Source organism: Typopeltis vanoorti, chromosome 5 (genome assembly GCF_054136105.1).
Source record: "Typopeltis vanoorti isolate ZY-2024b chromosome 5, IOZ_Tvanoo_1.0, whole genome shotgun sequence".
Classification (NCBI taxonomy): Eukaryota; Metazoa; Arthropoda; class Arachnida; order Uropygi; family Thelyphonidae; genus Typopeltis; species Typopeltis vanoorti.
This window is the reverse complement of record NC_143553.1, coordinates 103129497-103146579: the sequence shown is the minus strand read 5'-3', so window position 1 is coordinate 103146579 and position 17083 is coordinate 103129497. Positions and strand designations below refer to the sequence as shown.

The window sequence follows — 17083 nt, the reverse complement described above, 5'->3', positions numbered from 1 at the left end:
CCATTACTGTTTAATTTATAAATAAATGATGTAAGAAATACCTTGAAAGCAAATATTCAGTTGTTTGCTGCTGATGATGATGCAAAATTAGGTAGAGTAATAATTAATCAAGATGATGCGGAGAGCTTGCAGGATGATTTAAATAGGCTGTCAGTATGGGTAAAAGATACTAGGTGTCAGTTTAATATGGAGAAATGTAAGGTTATGCATTTTGGGATTCATTTATTTCCTGAAGTACATTTCCATCAATAGATTACAAGCTGTGTATCACATTGATGCAACTGTACTCCAGGAAATAAATGATGCTAGGAATTTGGGATGGTGGCAGACAGAGAGTTGAAATTTAGAGGGCATATTGCTAAGGCATCTCATAAGATTACTTGGCTATTGAAGAACATACTAACAAGTTAAGACAAAGAAGTTATTCCTCTTTATAAGGCTTTGATACATCCACATCTGTACTGATGGTGCTCAGGTCTAGTCTCCTCGGTTTCTTGGAGGATGAAGAAATGGTGGAGAGGATTCAGGAGCAAGCAACCAAAATCTTGAGTGGTCTGTGGAATGTTCTCTATATAAGGATAGATTGAGGGTGTGTGAATTGCAGAAGTTGGTTGATGTACAAAAAAAGAGCAGATATGATAGAAATATTTAAGTTACTTGAAAGATTTTATAGGATGGATGCAAGGGAAATGTTTCAGCACTTGACTAGAGGGTGCAGAACAAGAGAACATCCTCTGAAGTTGAGTAAAGGAGTGGTTAGTAGGGGTGTGAGGACTAGATTTTTCACTTGGAGTGTGGTGAATAAATGGAATGGGTTGCCAATTTCAGTTGTGAGTCTTTATCTGTTAATGGATTCATGGAGAGATATGATAAATTGTTGGATAGTTTGTTTGTAGTGTGATGAGTTTTTGGGCTCCATTGAGATGCCTATACAATAATAATAATAAATTAGTAATAAAAGACTACTTAAAAGAAAAATGATCTATGCAAAACCTGCATCAGATTTATTCTAAATGAAATTCAACATAAAGTCCTTCACTATAACAACATTTTCCTTTTATCCTGAGAGTTTACATAATTACTGTTATCAGAATGAAAGTTAAAAGAATTTTGGAAGTTTATTTTGCACTTGGTTAGACTATAATAAATTTAGTTTAATCCTTTATCCAAGTGTAAGCAAACAAAGTTTGCACCTGAAACCTTACCTCAGTCCTGAAGATATTTTCAGGCGCAAACTTTGTTTGCTTATACTTAGATAAAGGATTAAACTAAATTTATTATAGTCTAACCAAGTGCAGAATAAACTTCCAACATCTTTCTCTAAATCCAGAGTAATTCAATAATAAGGTGGTACACTTGTTGGCAACTCCTATAGGTAAATATGACCTCTCCTATTGCTTCTGCCCTAGTATCTCCACGTCTCGGTCTGCCTCCCACTGACAAGACCTCAATAAAGGTTGAAACTGGTCTGGGTAGTGGCCCTTCCCTTAATGAATAGCAGTATACATGTCCACAAGGAGATGTGCTTTGCATTATGGGAGATACTGAGACAAGGAGTGATGAGAGCTTGGGCCACCTTTGCTCGGAGTTACCTGGTGTTGCACTACCTTACCTCAGTCCTGAAGATATTTTCAGGTGCAAACTTTGTTTGCTTACACTTGGATAAAGGATTAAACTAAATTTATTTAAGTTAAACGAATGATATGTATTGCTTTATTTTTTTATATGTTTTGAAATAATTCTAAGTTGTTTTTTTTCTTAAAAATCTGCATTGATTGAAGTTGTTTATCTGCTATAAACAAAATCTGAATCAAATATTTTAAAATTCTCAGGTGTGTGCTACATATGCTGATGGATTTCGGGCAACTACTGTATGCCCAGTTTTAGGACCCAGAGCAGTGGAAAAAGCTCAAAAAAGTGCTCAAGCAGTTTTGAAAAGGTAAATAAACCATTCTTTTGGATTTAAGGTTTGGGCTTTGGTTTTTTAGTAAAAGAATAAATAGTATCTGCTATACACACATACACACACACATAGTGAGATACCAAAAAGAAACAGAAACTAACAGAACTACTATCAGTAGGAACATGAAATGTATGAATACTTTGGATGTCAGGAAAACTAGAATGACTTCGCGAGGAAATGAAGAGACATCGGTGTGATATAAGGACTGGCAGAGAGCAATGGTCATCAGGGGAGATAAATGGATGTGAAGTCATATGGTCAGGGCATGACACGAAGCAGGAGTTGGCTTCCTTCTTAACAAAACAGCTAGAGAGGCACTGTTAGGATACAAACTAGTCAATGAATGAATCATAGCAGCAAGATTTCAAGCAAAACCATTTAATATATCAATAGTCCAGATATATGCACCCACCTCTGACAGTATAGATGAGGATATTGACTTCTTTTACAAAGATCTGACAGAGACAATAGAAACAATACCAAATCATGATGTACTAATTATTGAAGGAGATTGGAATGCCAAAGTCAGAATAGATAATGATGGTTCGGAAAGCATCATGGAAAAATATGGTTTCAGAGAAAGAAATGAACGAGGTGGAAAAATGTTAGAATTTGCTGTGGACCACAAGATGATTATCTGTAATGCATTGTTCCACCAAAAGGACTGTAGAAAATGGGCATGGTGATCAAAAGATGGGAAAACCAAGAACATGATCGATATGATTACGATTAAAAGAAGATGGATAACATCAGAACAGCAGTGTTGAACTTTTTAAGGAGCAGATATAGACTCGGATCATAGTTTAGTGTTTGCAAACATTAAGTTGAAATTAAAAAGAAAATATAAACCTCATCATCAAAAACAAACAGATACAGTAAGAATAAGTGAAGCAGAAATAGGAAGAAGGTTCAGAACAGTGTTAGAAGAGAAACTTAAAAGTGTGGACAAAGAAAAAAATTTGAATCTAAGAGTGAAAGGAGTAATGAAGAAAATAGACGATGCAGTTGAAGAAACAGTACCAGAAGAACAGAAAATCAAGAAGTGGATTAGACAAGAAACACTGAAGTTAGTACAGGAGAAAAGAATGTTGAAGATAAGAAGGGATACATCAGAACAAATAGAGGAACAACACAGAAAAAAGTGTAATGAGGTGAAAAAATAAATCAGAATGGATAAGATGAAATGCAATAATATAGAACAGCACTATGGAGAGCATAAAACTAGGGAGGTGTACAAAATTATTAGAACCATTGATAGAAGGTGGCAACCAAAACAGACCAAAATTAAAGATAAGAAAGGCAAAATATTGATGAGTAAAGATAAAATTGTACAGCAGTGGACAAGATACTGTAGTGAGTTATATGAAGAAAAACTAGATTTAGATAGCCTTGGGAAACTGACTGAAGAATTGAAGCAGATATTACCACCATGTAATGAGTATGATATGGACATTTTAAGAGGAGAGGTAGAAAACGCAATAGGACGGCTAAAACACAACAAGAGTCCTGGTAATGATAAATTCACTGGAGATTCACTATAAATGATTAAATATGGTGGCAAAAGTATGGTTACAGAAATGCACCAACTATTTAATATGGTATGGAAAGAAGGGAAAATGCCAGAGGAGTGAGTGAAATCAATATTAGTGACATTATACAAGAACAGAAATAAGCTAGAATGTAAAAATTATAGAACAATTGCCTTGACAAGTCATCTTGGTAAGGTGATGATGATATTGACAGAAAGATTGAGAACACAATTGGAAGCATACCTTGCAGAGGAGCAAGCAGGATTTAGGAAAGATAGAACTACAATTCAACAGATTTTGACAATGAGGTTAATAGCAGAGAAAGCTAGGAGAGAAAACAAAAACATATATACTTGCTTTGTTGATTTTCAGAAGGCATTTGACAATATCGACCAGAAAGTGACATTAGCAGTGCTAGAATCCTATGGAATTGACAGAAAACTAATAGCTATATTAAAAGATGTTTATATGAAACAAAAAAGACCAAAACTGGTGAGATCTTTCTGAGCAATAAATACAAAATGTTATATTCAGGCAATGACAATCAAGGAAAAGAAGGAGTAGCCATAGTATTCAACACAAAATACGAGGCTAATCTTCTTGAATGGCAGTCAGTCTCAAGTAGAGTAATGTGGGCAAATATGAGAATGGGGAACTGGACAATGAGACTTATTTGTGCCTATGGTCCCACAGAAGGTTCTACTAAGGTAGAAGTGGAGGAATTTTTTGAGGCTTTAGAAAAAGCAACTGACACAATGAAAAAGGAAAAGTTGGTCCTTGTTGGGGATCTAAATAGCAGAGTAGGAAATGATTGTGAGACATACAAAAATATTTTGGGAAAATTTGGAGAAAAGAGCAAAGCTAATAATAATGGCAAATATCTGTTGGATTTCTGCTCAGGACATGGACTGGTTATTACTAACACCATGTTCCAACTTAAAAATGTGCACAAATTCACATGGAGAGAAGAGGCTAGGAATAAGAAAAGTCTCATTGACTATGTTATTGTTGATAGTGATGTTTTCTCCCTGGTGCAGGACACCAGAGTGTACAGAGGATTTGAAATTGGAAGTGATCACTATTTAGTCTTGAGCAGGATAAAATTGAATTTCATATTGAAAAGAATAACATGTAAGAAAGTTTTAAAGCGAATAAAAGTTGAGCAGCTCTCAGATGTGAACTGTAGACTAAAATACAGAAAGATTATTGAAGAAAAAATGAAAGAGTTTGAGAACAGGGATCAAACCTTGGAGATTCAGTGGCAAACTCTGAAGAAAACATTGATTGATTCTGCCAGAGAGGCATGTGGTGAGGTTGTGAGCAAGGATAAAAAAATCAGAACTCCCTGGTGGGCACAGGAAGTTAAAGAGGCAGTGAAGGAAAAGAAGAAAGCATATCAAAAGTTCCTGGCAAATAAGTCAGCTTTTACTCTTACAGAATACAGAGACAAATGTAAGAAAGCTAAACAGTGTGTAAAACTAGCTAAACAAAAGTCATGGGAGGACTTTGGCAAGAATATAGAAAATAAATATCAAGAAGGTGGCAAAATATTCTGGAGGTTGTTGAAGAAGCTTAGGAATGGAGGAAAGAGTGCTGTAAAAGGAGTTAGAGATGATAAAGGTGACATGAAAACAGGAGAAAAAGATATCTTTGAAGTATGGAGTAATTACTTTGAAAAACTGCTAAATGAAACAAGCAGTGATGACAGCACAGTGATAAAAAACACTGACCAGGCATGCAGTCAGGAATACATATCCATACTTGAAGTAGAAAAAGCCATCAAAGGCTTGAAATGTGGAAAGGCAGCAGGAGTAGATGATATTCGACCAGAAATGCTGAAGTATGGTGGTATAAAAATCTTACAGTGGCTGCACTGCATAGTTCAGAAAGCCTGGACAGAGGGACGAATTCCCGATGATTGGAGTAGAGCTCTCATAGTACCCATATATAAAAAGGGAAATAAAACTGAATGTGAGAATTACAGAGGTATTTCTCTACTGAGTGTTCCTGGCAAGATCTATGCAAGTATACTTGAGAAACGGTTGAGAAGAATTGTGGAAGAAAAGCTTGGTGAAGAACAAGCTGGATTCAGGCCAAATAGAGGCTGTCAGGATCAGATCTTCACTTTACGACAAATAGTCGAGAAAGCATGGGATTACAACAAAGATCTGTATTTAAGTTCTGTCGATTTGGAAAAGGCATATGACAAGGTGCCAAGAGAGAAGCTATTCAATACGCTGCAGTTATATGGCGTCAATGGGGCATTATATCAAGCAATACTTAGTCTTTATTTGAGTTGTAAGTCAGCAGTTAGAATTAAAGGAAGTACAGGAAGATGGTTTAATGTTAAATCTGGTGTGAGACAAGGATGTACATTATCCCCTCTGTTATTCATTACCTATATGGATCACATTATGAAGGAATGTGGTATTAAACCTGATATCAAAATTGGAGATGTTAATGTCAGCTCTTTGCTTTATGCGGATGATGTTATACTTCTAAATAAATCCACTACAAGTCTGCAAGATTCTCTGACTAAATTGAATAGCTGTTGTAATAGATATGGTATGAAGGTCAGCAATAAAAAGACAAAGACAATGAAAATAGGCAGAATCATTGAAAATGTCAACTGTGTTGTGAATGGAGAACCTGCGGAACAAGTAAAACATTTCAGCTATTTAGGCACGATTTTTACTGAAGATGGTAAATTAAATATAGAAATAGACAACAGAATCAGCAAAGCTGGTATGGTGGGAAGTCAATTGAATAAATTCATATGGAATAAGAAAGAAATTAGTCGGAACACTAAATTAGCTGTATACAAGTGTTCAAACCAGTTTTAACTTATGGATCTGAGAGCTGTGTCAGAAGTAAAACACTTGACCAACGACTAGAGACCGCAGATATGAGAGTCCTGAGAAAGATTAGAGGTGTGAACAGATGGCATCAATGGCAATATCATATTAAAAATGAGGATATTAGGAAAGAACTTGACATTGTCAGCATCCAGGAATGCGTTAGCAGAGCTAATCTCAGGTGGTATGGTCACTTAAATAGAATGGGAGAGGAAAGATTAGCAAAACAAGTGTTCTCTGCCAGGTTGGCAGGAAAACGACCCAGAGGAAGACCAAGATATAGGTGGATTGATACGGTACAATGTGCCTTAGACGATAGAAATATAAGATCTGATAATGTTGGAGTCTTGACAAGTAACAGACTTATTTGGAGGAAAATTGTAGATAGGAAGTTAGTAATGATGTAATTTTTTCATGTAGTACTGTCATATCCTGTACACCCCTTGAGGGTACATGGCAGGAATTTGATGATGATGATGATGAAAGATGTTTATAAGAATGCATTTGCAGCAGTAGAATAGGTGATGATTTGAGGAAATGGTTTAAAACAAGCAGAGGTACTAGACAAGGGACCAATATCACCAAGCATTTTTATCGCACATTTAGAAAGAGCAATGGATAAAATAAAGGGAGATGCAAAAGGAACATCAGTACATGGGATGAGAATTAACAATCTGAGATTTGTAGATGACATTGTTATTATTGAAGAAGATGAAAGAGAACTACAAAAATCATTGAAACTGTTAAATGATGAAGGGAAAAGATTTAGACTTGTTATGTACTTTGAAAAAACAAAGACAGTGGTATTTGGCGAGAACATGAAACAAAAGATACACGTGGATGGAATTGATATAGAAAATGTAGAATAATTCACATATTTGGGAAGTTAAATGACATATGATTTGGACTATGAAAAAAGATATAAAGATCAGGATTGAAAAGGGAAGAAGAAATCTGAAAGCCATGGATAACATCTGGAAAAGTAAAGTGATCAGCCTGCAAACAAAACTAAGAGTACTGGAAACATGCATCTTTAACAGTGTACTGTATGGATCTGAAATGTGGGTAATAAATAATGAATCAAGGAAAAAGAATTTTGGCATTTGAAAGAACTTGTTACAGGAAGATTTTAAGAATAGGATGGATACAGAAACTCACAAATGAAGAGCTCTATCGGAAGATACAACCAAAGGAGAATCTAATACAGAAGATTATAAAATGGAAGCTGCAATTATTTGGACACATCTGCAGAATGAGTGAGGACCAGAAGATTAAGACATTCATGTTTGATATTATGGATGGTGTAAACAGAAGAGGTAGACCATACAGAGAATGAATAGGCGACATAAAGGAGTGGTGTGGAATGGGTGTACAGAAACTGTGCACTGGACAAAGAAAGGTGAAAGAAGATGTGAAGGAAGCATCGGACACCAACGGGCAGTGAGCCCATGGTTCGTGATGATGATATATATATATATATATTTAATGTGATTCTCTGTTATGAAAGGTGTAAAGCTATTATATATGTACTGTTATGAGCATGAGCTGTGAGTTAGATAATCTTGAAATCTGTTCCAGAGACCAGACAGTGGACGTTTTCAAGCCATTTCGGTCTTCAAATAAGCAGAATTGCAGTTGCACACCACTAGCTCATGAAAGTTATCTACCACAGTGCACAGAATGAATCTGATCAAGTGAGAAGCAATGTGGAAGAACAGGAGAGTAAGACAGGAGAGATTGAAGAGGTGGTTATGAATGAAGAAGTGAGTAGCATATGGCTCAAGTTAAGCATAGAGAAGTCACATCAAATAATTGGTATCAGTGGACTAGCTATAGATCCAGGAATAAGTTGTTGTGTTTGTATACAAATGCTAGAGGTGTAAGAAACAAGGCAAATGAAATGGTTGCATTAATTGAGTCTATTCACCCAAAAATTGATGGAATAAGTGAGACATGGTTGGATGAGGATGACATCCTAATAGGAATGGAAGGGTATAATGTGTTTCATGAGGATAGAAAGGGTAAAAAGGAAGGGGGGGATAATATTGATGATAGAGAAAGAGTTATGTCCATACAAAGTAGAGATGCAAGAGGGAAATAGTGCCAGTGGTTTTGAGGCAGTATGGTGTGAGATAGAGGTGAATAGAATGAAATACTTAGTTGGATGCTGTTATAGAGCTGGTAATGTGGATGGTAGTGACTATGAAATGTATAATCAAATTAGCCAAGCAAATAAGAAAAGGGTGATCATTATGGGTGATTTTAATTACGGCAATATAGGCTGGATGATGAGATAGCAACTGGAAGTAAAGAAAATGAAGTAAGTATAATTTCTGGGAAATTCCCATGCTACTCCTCTAAAACACTATTAATATAATTAACGGCTATTTTAGCCTGTTTTTGTTTAGGAGTGTCCCTTATATTTAATACATTGGCTAACATTACTCAAAAGGGGTATATATATATAATTTAAGACATTACGGGCGAGTGTAGAAGGCAATTATGGCAGAATAAAAAATGTTGAAAAATTATGTACATACCTTGATTTTGGTTTAAAGATGCCTTCTAAATCCAAGCTCTTGTGGAAGGGGGGGGGGGAAGAGAGGGAAAGAACATGGGGATGTACTTGGGACACGGGAAATAGCAGCCCGGGTTCCCAAACTTATTTCCCGTGTCCCAAGTACATCCCCATGTTCTTTCCCTCTCTTCCCCCCCCCCCTTCCACAAGAGCTTGGATTTAGAAGGCATCTTTAAACCAAAATCAAGGTATGTACATAATTTTTCAACATTTTTTATTCTGCCATAATTGCCTTCTACACTCGCCTGTAATGTCCTAAATTATATATATATATACCCCTTTTGAGTTATGTTAGCCAATGTATTAAATATAAGGGACATTCCTAAACAAAAACAGGCTAAAATAGCCGTTAATTATATTAATTAGTAAAGAAAATGAGTTTCTTGAGTTTTTGAGGGACAATTACCTCAGACAATATGTAACAGAGGGCACACAAGGATTGAGGGGTCTTGAATTTGATTCATTTCATCAGAGGATGTAATTATAAATGAGGTATCAAATCACCCTCCAGTTGGTGAGAGTGACCATGAAGTGATTACCTGGGTGGTTGCCAGCAGTGTGAGGACCTCTGTGAGACAAGGGTATATATGGAACTACAAGGCTGGTGATTATGAGGAGCATGAGACAGATTGCAGGTGTATCATGGAATGAGGAGTTAGCTGGAAAAAATCGATCAATGCAGCTTGGGAAATATTCAAGAACTATCTAGTAGAAGCAATGTCTATATGTATTCCATGGGTCAGAAATTTAAATAAGGTAGGTGTGAAATGGATGAAAAAGGATTTCCAATTCCATAAGGATTACAAAGACCAAGCAAGGAGGGTGACTTGGTTGTTAAGGGTAGCAAAAGTGAGGTATGAGCAGCAGTTAGCTAATGAAGCCGAAAAAATCCTAGGAAGTTCTTTCAATATGTTGCCAGCAAAAAAAAGAAAAGAAAAAAAAGAATGATTATGGAAGGATGACATTGATTTGAGAAAATGGTATAATGATAACTGCTCTGGAAGATATAGTGGAGATACTTAATGAGCAGTTCATAAAGGTCTTTTATTCTTGTGAATGTGACATCATGGAGAGATTGAGAGTAGTTGATGATAGGGAGGAGAGACTGACTGTAAGTGAGCAAAAGGTGTATGGGGAATTAAGCAAACTTTATGTTAATATGGCTGCAGGACTTGATAATATATCACCAGGTATTCTAAAGGAATGTGTCAGGGAGTGACATCTTCCTCAACGTATTTTTTTAATATGAGTCTTGAACTGGGTTGAGTTTCAAAGGAGTGGAAGGAAGGCAAGATTGTGCCACTTCATAAGGGAGGTGATAGAACTCAAGCATCAAATGTGTTAAGTGTTGTGGTTAAGTTGTTGGAGAAGCTGGTGAGAACTATGATTCAGAATTGTGTTGCAACAATGGTGTTATCTTAGATGGACAGCATGGATTTGCTAAAGGGAGGTCATGTTTTAGTAATCTACTTACTCATTACAATAAGGTGATGGCTTCCTCAGATAGAGGATAGGGATCCACAGTAGTATACTTAGATTTTGCAAAGGCTTTTGATGGATTGCAGCATGATAAGTTGATATTCAAACTAGAGCAGTTGGGTTGAATATTAGATTAGTGCATTGGATCGGAGACTGGCTATCTGCTAGGTATCAGCAAGTTGTGTATGGGTGAGCAATATCCCGGAAGAGGAAAATCACTAGTGGTGTGCCTCAGGGGACTCTTTTAGGGCCATTGTTGTTTAACCTGTATGTTAATGACATTGGCAAAGATTTGGATGGGGGGATATTCAGTTTTTTGCAGATGATGCAAAGTAGGGACGAAAGAAGATGTTGTGGCCTTACAAGAAGACTTGAATAAATTGAGTGAATGGAAATGGGACTGCGAGTTCAATGTTGCAAAATGTAAGGTTTTAAAATTTGGGAAACAAAGATGGGATGTAGAATTTATGCTTGTTGGGGTATATTGTTGGAAGTGGAGGAAATAAGATATCTTGGGGTGACAGTGGATAAGGATCTGAAATTTAGGGGGCACATTGCAAAAATTGAGGACAACACAAAGAATTCTGGGATTGATGCAGAGGACACTGACTTGTAAAAGTAAGGAGATTCTTGTTCTATTGTATAGGGCTTTGATTAGGCCACACAGATTTAGTCACCTGGTTTTCAAAAGAATGACAAGATGTTGGAAAGGTTCTAGAGGCAACTGACTAAGGCAGTTTCTGATCTCCAAAATGTGGAATATGAGGAAAGGTTGAGAAGGTGGAATCTATAGTCTAGGAAGATAGGAGGAAGAGGGGGTGATATGATAGAGACCTACAAGTTAGGTAAAGGGTTGTTATAGGATCAGTGTTGGAGAGGTTTTACAGAAAACATAGGAGATCAGGGTAGAAAGGTCATCCCTGGAAGCTGTATAAGGAGGGTATGAGCAGGGGAGTGAGAAGCAGGTTTTTTGCATGCAGAGTTGTGAATGATTGGAATGCCTTGCCTGAGAGTGGTGTCTACAGAGAATTTGAGTGTGTTTAAGGCATGGTATGATGAGCTGTTTGCATGACAAAAGGACCTCCTAGATGAGTCTTTGACTCTATGGGCTCTTGAGATAATAATAATAATATTCACACCAGTAATGGCGTGAGTTGTTGTTGTACTTAATCATAACACCTGTGGTCCTTTTTCTCTAATTTGCTATCTCCCCTGAATTAAACTTGAATTACTTCAGTTAAACTAAACATTATTTGAATTTAAATTAAATTTGGACCATTAATTGGTTGGCAATTTGTAATATATGGCCTGGTTTCACAAACTGGAGCTCTGACACGGTGATTGTTGACACCTTACAAGCATATCTTCCCTAGAAGGAGGAAGTGACAACTAGACCTCTAGGTGATAGTCGACGTTTATTGCCTGGTGAAACATGACTTCACCAGAAACTGAGGGATGTGTGAGTTGGTCCTTAGTGTAGCTTAGTTTCAAGTAGAGCTCGAAAGCCATGCAGAGGCTGTATTTCTTTACATTGGCTATATTTTTCCTGATGTCCCTCAGACATTAGGAATGGCGATACCATTGCTAAAATGCTTCTGAAGATTGAGGATTGGGGAAAGGATTGACTTTTTTTTTTCTTTCTTTTTTTTGATATTTGTGCAAACTGTAGCTATTAGATAAGGTGTGGTGTGTACATAGGTGTGTGCGTGCGTGTGTGCGTGCGTGTGTGCGTGCGCACGCGCGTGTGTGTGTGTGTGTGTGTGTGTGTGTGTGTGTGTGTGTGTGTGTTAGGGGATGATGGGAAAATTTGTGAATTGATCTGCTTGTGTGAGGGTTTTCTATATACTAAAAAAAGACAGGTTACCATTAGGTAACCTTATTACCAAGGTGTCTAGAAAGAAAGGCCAAACTATTATTAGTTTCTGTTTACATTGTAGATTAGATTCTAGAATGAAGACTGTTGAGATAAGAGAGTAAAGAATCTAATGTGCATGTGCCATGAGGCCGAATAGAGAACACATTGTCCACATATCTGAATCAGATAGAAGGTTTTAGATGGGCAGAGTCAAGATCTTGCTTTTCAATGTTCCATGAAAAAATTGGCAAGGAAGGTGAGAGGGGAGACTCATAGAGGTACTCTCTCTCTATATATATATATAAATTTTGTTCTTCCAAGAGAAATATCCAGAATGGATAGCAGTGGAACAATGGAAAAAAAGATCTGTTATATCAGGAGGGAAATTTTTTTTATAAGTGATAATCTGACAATGACCTCAAAAAAACCAATTAGGTTAATAAACAGCAGTTTGTATTGTTTTAGTGCAGTAAATTCAGCACAACTCTTAATATTAATTCACACCCCCAAAAACTCTAGAGGTAAGTTAGTTATACCATTCTTATAGGATTTGTTGGAAAGAGTTCTCCTTCAATATTCTTAAAAAAGATGTAGATTTTTTTTTATGTAAATCCTGCCTATGAAAAGTTGTCTGTAGTACATTAACATGGGTGGGCTGTTTATTTTTTAAGTTCTTTGTTATTATTATTATTATTATTGTTTTATTTATTACTTTCTTTATTATTATTTTATTGACATCTGACTTCAAGAATATAAGAACTTTAATAAGTTTAGTTTAATCCTTTATCCAAGTGTAGGCAAACAAAGTTTGCACCTGAAAATATCTTCAGGACTGAGGCAAGGTGGTACATCTGTTGGCAACTCATAGCAAAGGTGGACCAACACTTTGCCTACACTTGGATAAAGGATTAAACTAAACTTATTATAGTCTAACCAAGTGCAAAATAAACTTCCAATATAAGAACTTTCTTTTACAGTTTTTGCAGTGAGGAAATATGATATAACAGATAATGCCATTTAAACCAACAATAGGATTTTAAAAAAATAATTATCACATACATGAGAGGCAGGCAAATTTGAGGTTTGTACAGTCTAAACAGTGTGTGAAAATTAGCATTTTGAGCAGAAGTGAATACCTAGTTTCTTAGAGACATAGGAAACTATGTCTCTAAGATGTGATGCTTTTATGCCAGAAGAAAAAGATTGATTCTATTGGGATATTTGTGTATTATTGAGGATAAGGAAATGTAAGCTGAGGTCCCTTTTTCAAGAAATAAAGGCAAGACTGCATTTTGGATGACATTGAAGTTTGCCAGGTTATCCTTGCCCCTTGGAGGATGGTATGGAGAACAGTGTTTAAAGCATTAGTGATCTTAAAACTTGGGATTTCTGAGCCTTGTGAAATACCACCACCTGGCTTATTGGAGGCCTGAAGTGGCAAATGGCATGTTTAGTCTTGATTCCAATTTCTGTTCCCCTCCCTCTTCACTGTTCACTGTGAGTGATATGCTTCAAGGTCATGCCAAACATACCTAAAGACCCACAACCTCCTCCATTTCTAGGATACATCAGTTAAAACGGTGGTGCCATTTATTTGTGTATTATTATTGAGGATAAGGAAATGTAAGCTGAGGTCCCTTTTGCAAGAAATAAAGGCAAGACTGCATTTTGGATGGCATTGAAGTTTGCCAGGTTATCCTTGCCCCTTGGAGGATGGTATGGAGAACAGTGTTTAAAGCATTAGTGATCTTAAAACTTGGGATTTCTGAGCCTTGTGAAATACCACCACCTGGCTTATTGGAGGCCTGAAGTAGCAAATGGCATGTTTGGTCTTGATTCCAGTTTCTGTTCCCCTCCCCCCTTTCACTGTTTACTGTTAGTGATATGCTTCAAGGTCATGCCAAACATACCTAAAGACCCACAACCTCCTCCATTTCTAGGATACATCAGTTAAAACGGTGGTGCCATATGCTGGCAACCAGTTAATGTATGTGTCCTGAACCTGTCAGTAATGAGTCAGGTGGCTTCCCAGTCAACTAGCACATAATCACATTGCCACATACTTTTCCCTGGTCATGCCTGGAGAAAGAGTCTGAGTGGTGAATATGTGTGTGGAATACTGAATAAACGATGTCATAGCATCGTCAAAACCATAATTATCCTTTGTATCACAATTTAATTTTCAAAGTATCTCTTTCATTATGGTCCACAAATTTTCTATTGAGTAAATAACCGGAGAGGCCATTGAAGCAATTGGATGTTGTGATTTTTGAAGAACTCTTTCACTTTTTTGAAGTGTGACATGGAGATCCTGTTGGAAGATAAGTTCTTTGTCCTTGTGGATCTGTGGCACCACTCTTTTCTCCAATATTTTTATGTATTGGTCACTTTTCATCATACCTCAACAGGCACAAGTGTCCTGGACTGTAATGTGTAAACCAACTCCAGGACATCTTTTCAGGTAAATGTTTAGGAGCTTTGTTGAAAGTGGCAGGAGAAGTTTTCAACTGCTTTATAATAAATTTAGTTTAATCCTTTATCCAAGTGTGAGCAAACAAAGTTTGCACCTGAAAGTATCTTCAGGACTGGGGTAAGGTGGTACACCAGGGCACTCCTTGCAAAGGTGGAGCAAGCCACCAACACTCATATCTCAGTATCTCCCATAATGCAAAACACATCTCCTTGCGGATATGTCTAATGTTATGCATTAAGGGAAGGGCCACAACCCAGACTAGTTTCGACCTTTATTGAGGTCTCTTCAGTGGGAGCCAGGCCCAAGTGGGGATACCAGGCAGAAGCATTAGCAGGTCATCTCTACCTATAGAAGTTGCCAAATGGTGTGCCACCCTTTTTTAATAAATTACTCTGGATTTAGAGAAAGATGTTGAAAATTTATTTTTCACTTGGTTAGAGTATAATAAATTTAGTTTAATCCTTTATCCAAGTGTGAGCAAACAAAGTTTGCACCTGAAAGTATCTTCAGGACTGGGGTAAGGTGGTACAACACCAGGGCACTCCTTGCAAAGGTGGAGCAAGCTACCAACAGTCCTATCTCAGTATCTCCCATAATGCAAAACACATCTCCTTGTAGATATGTCTAATGTTATGCATTAAGGGAAGGGCCACAACCCAGACTAGTTTCGACCTTTAGCTTGTTGGTAGCTTGATCCACCTTTGCAAGGAGTGCCCTGGTGTTGTACCACCTTACCCCAGTCCTGAAGATACTTTCAGGCGCAAACTTTGTTTGCTCACACTTGGATAAAGGATTAAACTAAATTTATTATACTTTAACCAAGTGAAAAATAAACTTTCAACATCTTTCTCTAAATCCAGAGTAATTTATTAAAAAAAGGGTGGCACATCATTTGGCAACTTCTATAGGTAGAGATGACCTGCTAATGCTTCTGCCTGGTATCTCCACTTGGGCCTGGCTCCCACTGAAGAGACCTCAATAAAGGTCGAAACTAGTCTGGGTTGTGGCCCTTCCCTTAATGCATAACATTAGACATATCCGCAAGGAGATGTGTTTTGCATTATGGGAGATACTGAGATAGGAGTGTTGGTAGCTTGCTCCACCTTTGCAAGGAGTTTCCTGGTGTTGTACTACCTTACCCCAGTCCTGAAGATACTTTCAGGCGCAAACTTTGTTTGCTTATGCTTGGATAAAGGATTAAACTAAATTTATTATACTCTAACCAAGTGAAAAATAAACTTTCAATATTTTCAACTTCTTATTTGTGAACATAGGGCACTCACTCTCCTTGGACAAAGAAATGGCTCACATCTGAGAACATGGCCTTCTTCCACTTCTCCATAGTATCTTTGTACACTTTTGCCACAATGGAACCTCATTTTTTTGCAAAGCTTTCATCAACAGTTGTTTTGGCCTGTAAGCAGTCCTTCCTGCTTCCAGCAATCTTCAACTGACTGTCACTTCAGAAGCATTAATCCCACTAGTTGCCAAGTGTCTATTTAAGTGTACAGCAGACAATGTTGGATTCATTTTGCTTTTTCTAACTAGAAAACGATCTTGATTAAGTGTAGTTTTCCTTTTTTGCCCACATTTGCGTTTTCTTTCAAGAAAAGAGGTATCTCTCTCTCTCTCTCTCTCTCTGCCTAAACCTCTTTAAAATTGCATTAACAATACTGAAATCAACACCATTCTCATTGACAATTTGTCTTTGAGTCATGGATGTGTGCTGAGAAAGAGTACATATTTCTGAATGCTTTCTTGGAGATGCATCCGTTTGATAGCTACACAAAATTAATAAAACATTACGAATGTCAACTTGTTTTCACTATTAAAGATGCACAACAGTATTAATAAGCATCATAAGACAATTGAAACATGCAGCACTCAGTCAAAATAGTGAACTAACGAAAACTGAAAATAGTAAACTGAAACCAAAACTAAAATTATTGTGAACAAAAAAAAAACCAAAACCAAAAACATGATGAAAATTCAGCTTGTTCAGATTAATTTGTTCGCTACTTTACAAAGACTCTTACAAACAGTGACACTGCAACAAAAATTAATCTCTTCATAAACTAATCCCAACAAAAAAAACATGTCACAACCACTCACAACGTACAAACCAAGCCAGAATCTCCACACTAAAAATTCACTCTCACATCCTTTACTGATATCTGTGGCATTAAAGCAAACATAAATGACATTCACCATCACTTGCAGTCTTCCAGACCAGACATCTTACTCCTGACAGAAACCCAGATTGTATATGCATCTGTCCACCTCCAATGCACAAACTACACACTTCCCAATTCTTTTCACCATAAGGATAGCACCTATGCCTTTATGAGATC

The 17083-nt window shown here is 37.0% G+C and overlaps 1 protein-coding gene across 2 annotated transcripts in view; it reads left to right on the top strand.

Annotated features, from left to right (window-relative positions):
• LOC150106701 (uncharacterized) overlaps positions 1-17083 on the top strand; it is a 568467-nt gene that overhangs the window by 303057 nt on the left and 248327 nt on the right. For both annotated transcript variants that reach the window (XM_090393288.1, XM_090393289.1), the window contains exon 10: positions 1833-1939. In XM_090393288.1, coding sequence (XP_090249414.1) covers positions 1833-1939 — 107 coding nt within the window. The remainder of the gene's footprint in view (positions 1-1832; positions 1940-17083) is intronic.